Genomic DNA, 2,967 nt, shown 5'->3' on the forward strand with positions numbered 1-2,967 from the left:
CGAACGTGGACACAAATAACGTCATCTCTTCATGGAACTTTCTGGAAAGCGATCGGCATTTCGCTTTGACGTCATTTGAAACGCAGTAATGTGATTGGGCAATCGAACTGTTTACTGCCCATATTAGGAGTTTCCTTGGCGGAAATATGGAGAAGCTTTGTTTTAATCTTGCCAAACATTGGTCCATGAAACAAACTGCGAACGCTTCTTCCAGGTCATACGAAAGTCGCTCTATATCGATAAATATGTGCATTCTAGTTCTTTCGCCTCAGAAGTGGTATATTGAGCGATTTTGAGGATTTCGAGTTCGCTGTTTACTGTGCTCGCAACAGAAGGACAACGGTGCATGGAGTCAGATCGGGGACAAAATAAGTTTACTTAGTTCGTGTGGTCGAGCCATAATTCGTGGGAAGTTCACACTCTTTTTTTTTGTGGAAACCCTAGTGGTCTGACCGTGAAAAGCTGCTTCGACTCATGTGCTATTACCTCGTGGCGTGAAAATGATACGCTCGTGTTGTGTCGGAAATGTGACCAGGCTCGGAGGGTAAAAATTATAAGGATTTGTATGGGAATCTCGATAACAAACACTCAAAAAGATATTTACATGCAAACGTTCTCAATAAAAAAGCCGTACTTTATTGTCCTGGTGACTTCGCATTCTGGGCGGTTATTTCCGTGATTTAACGCGATTCATGCGACTTCCAAGCTTCCTGGGTTGTCATTTCAGTCTACATAAATGAAGGAAAGGCTGGAAAGTAATTTTAAGCTTACATCACATCTCGCCAATAAAATCACACTTCTCCGGCATCAGTCACGTTCAAACTCCGGAAATGGCCACACAGATAAATTTACTTCTCTTCGACCAAGTTTCAAGGTCCAGTGAGTATCCATTACTGAGAAAGAGGGATGAATATTCAACAAGACACCAATTAGGCGTTCACGTGGGATACAATGATCAAAGCAAGTAACAGGCAGCGGATGTAAATAAAAAGTCAAGACTGCCACAAAATTCCTTGGAACAGTAAACGAATATACAGATCTCAAACTTACACGGCTCACTTTCCCCTCCCATTGTTGTTTGCACGACTTTCTGAGCCCATTTGGCAAAACAACATTGTGGGAGGGCAAAGTATTGGAAAGTGTTTCAATAATTTTGTCCGAGGCTGTAGTTATTATTCATATTACGGGTAATGTGGCTAGGCCTTGCTTGGAGCCAGTCTAGAATGGAGCAGTAAGGCATCTCCTTCCCTCCACTAGCCTGGGTGGGCACCTTGGGAAAGTGCCAGTACACCCTTAGCCCTCCTTGACCAGGGTAACGGTTTGGGTAGGTAGAGCTCATTAGCTTTGGTAAGCTGTCTACCTAGGAAGTTGCTCACCCGAATGAATTCAAAGTCTGTCCCAGTGAGTTTCGCGGAAGAGACTTCTTTTGTCCAACGGCATTGAAGGTGGTTCAGCAACGCAGTGTGGAATGCGAAGGGCATGCTGGAGCACATAGTAAGGCATGGCCATCCACTGCAGCCGAGATTGTCCCCAGATGTAACGATGTTTTCGTGCCACTGGACTCTGACTTTCAAGGCCGAGAGAGTGGGATTGTCTCCCTGCAACGGCTTTTCCACTAAAATATCATTCACGCACATGTCACATTGCGCACCTCCATCATCCCATCTCAACACCCAGTCACATCGCATTTCATCCTTCATCAAGTCATCCACGATTCCCACTCATCCCAAACCAAGTCCTGCGGCGATGGGGGAATGGCAAAGCAACAGGTGGAGGTGACCACTGGCAGTTGTAGTCATGATCCTGCACGTAGGCGGCCTTGGACCAGTGGTCGTTCTTCTCAGTACCCGGGGCACCAGAGAAGTCCGGCAGCATCCTGGGCGACTGAGCAGCCCTTTTTAGGACAGCAACTCTCACCCTAGCAAGGGAGAGGCCTAGAAAAGGTGGCCTAAAAATTGCCTGCCCTACATCATCTGGCCAGCTAACCGCGGTTGGCAGATCACCTACACATCCGGTCGAATCCAATTGAGAAAGAAAAGACTCGCATTCGGAGCATGGAATATTCGTACACTCATGGACAAAGATGACTCAGCAAGACCCCAAAGGAGAACAGCCCTTGCAAAAGAGTTATCTTGCTACAACATTGACATTGCGGCCCTAAGTGAAACTCGGCTTGCAGATGAAGGATCCCTTACAGAACCAACCTGTGGCTACACCTTCTTTTGGAAAGGAAAGACTCAAAGCGAGGACAGGATACATAGGGTTGGCCTCGCCATCAAAACAAGTTTGATGAAACAACTCCCTACCCTGCCTGTTGGTATCAATGAAAGGTTTATGAAGCTCCGCCTGCCCCTCAGCCACAATCGGCATGCAACAATCATCAGTGCATATGCGCCGACTCTAACTAGCACTGAAGAGGCAATTGAGCAGTTCTATGCCAACCTCAGCTCTGTATTGGACTCTGTCCCTGCGAATGATAAGCTAATACTTCTTGGCGATTTTAACGCCCGAGTTGGCTGTGATCACAATCAGTGGGAAGGAGTACTTGGCAAACATGGCACTGGCAAAATGAATGCTAATGGCCTCCTGCTGTTGAGCAAGTGCACAGAGTAAAACCTGATCATCACAAACACGATATTCAGAATGGCAGATAAGTACAAAAATTCTTGGATGCACCCCAGCTCTAAACAGTGGCACCTGATAGATTATGTCATTGTCCGCCGGCGCGACATTCGTTGTGTCCTCATCACCAGAGCTATGCGGGGAGCAGAATGCTGGCCAGACCATAGGCTTATCCGCTCCACATTGAATCTTATCATAGCCCCCCACCATCCAAGGCACCAGAAACTTTCCAGAAGAACTTTTAACGTGGCCAAACTTCAGCAGTCTCGATCTCTCGACACTTTCCAGCATAAGCTGGATGAACAGCTAGCTATCATTGGTCCACTGTCCGGTGATCCAACTCAG

General features: G+C 46.9%; 1 protein-coding gene and 1 pseudogene across 1 annotated transcript; one reads left to right on the forward strand and one right to left on the reverse strand.

The window, feature by feature from the left end:
- LOC138025631 (uncharacterized) overlaps window positions 1-1,700 on the reverse strand; it is a 13,197-nt pseudogene extending 11,497 nt beyond the window's left edge.
- A 373-nt stretch (window positions 1,701-2,073) lies between these two features.
- On the forward strand, window positions 2,074-2,613 carry LOC138025632 (craniofacial development protein 2-like). Its single transcript, XM_068872816.1, has one exon. The coding sequence runs from the start codon at window positions 2,074-2,076 to the stop codon at window positions 2,611-2,613; it is 540 nt and encodes a 179-aa protein (XP_068728917.1).
- The last annotated feature ends 354 nt before the right edge of the window (window positions 2,614-2,967 follow it).

The sequence above is a fragment of the Montipora capricornis genome, chromosome 12, assembly GCF_036669925.1.
Source record: "Montipora capricornis isolate CH-2021 chromosome 12, ASM3666992v2, whole genome shotgun sequence".
Lineage (NCBI taxonomy): Eukaryota > Metazoa > Cnidaria > Anthozoa > Scleractinia > Acroporidae > Montipora > Montipora capricornis.

Bases quoted from the DNA above. Each gene is read 5' to 3' on its own strand.
- LOC138025632 (XM_068872816.1), top strand. From the start codon at position 2,074: ATGGACAAAGATGACTCAGCAAGACCCCAAAGGAGAACAGCCCTTGCA.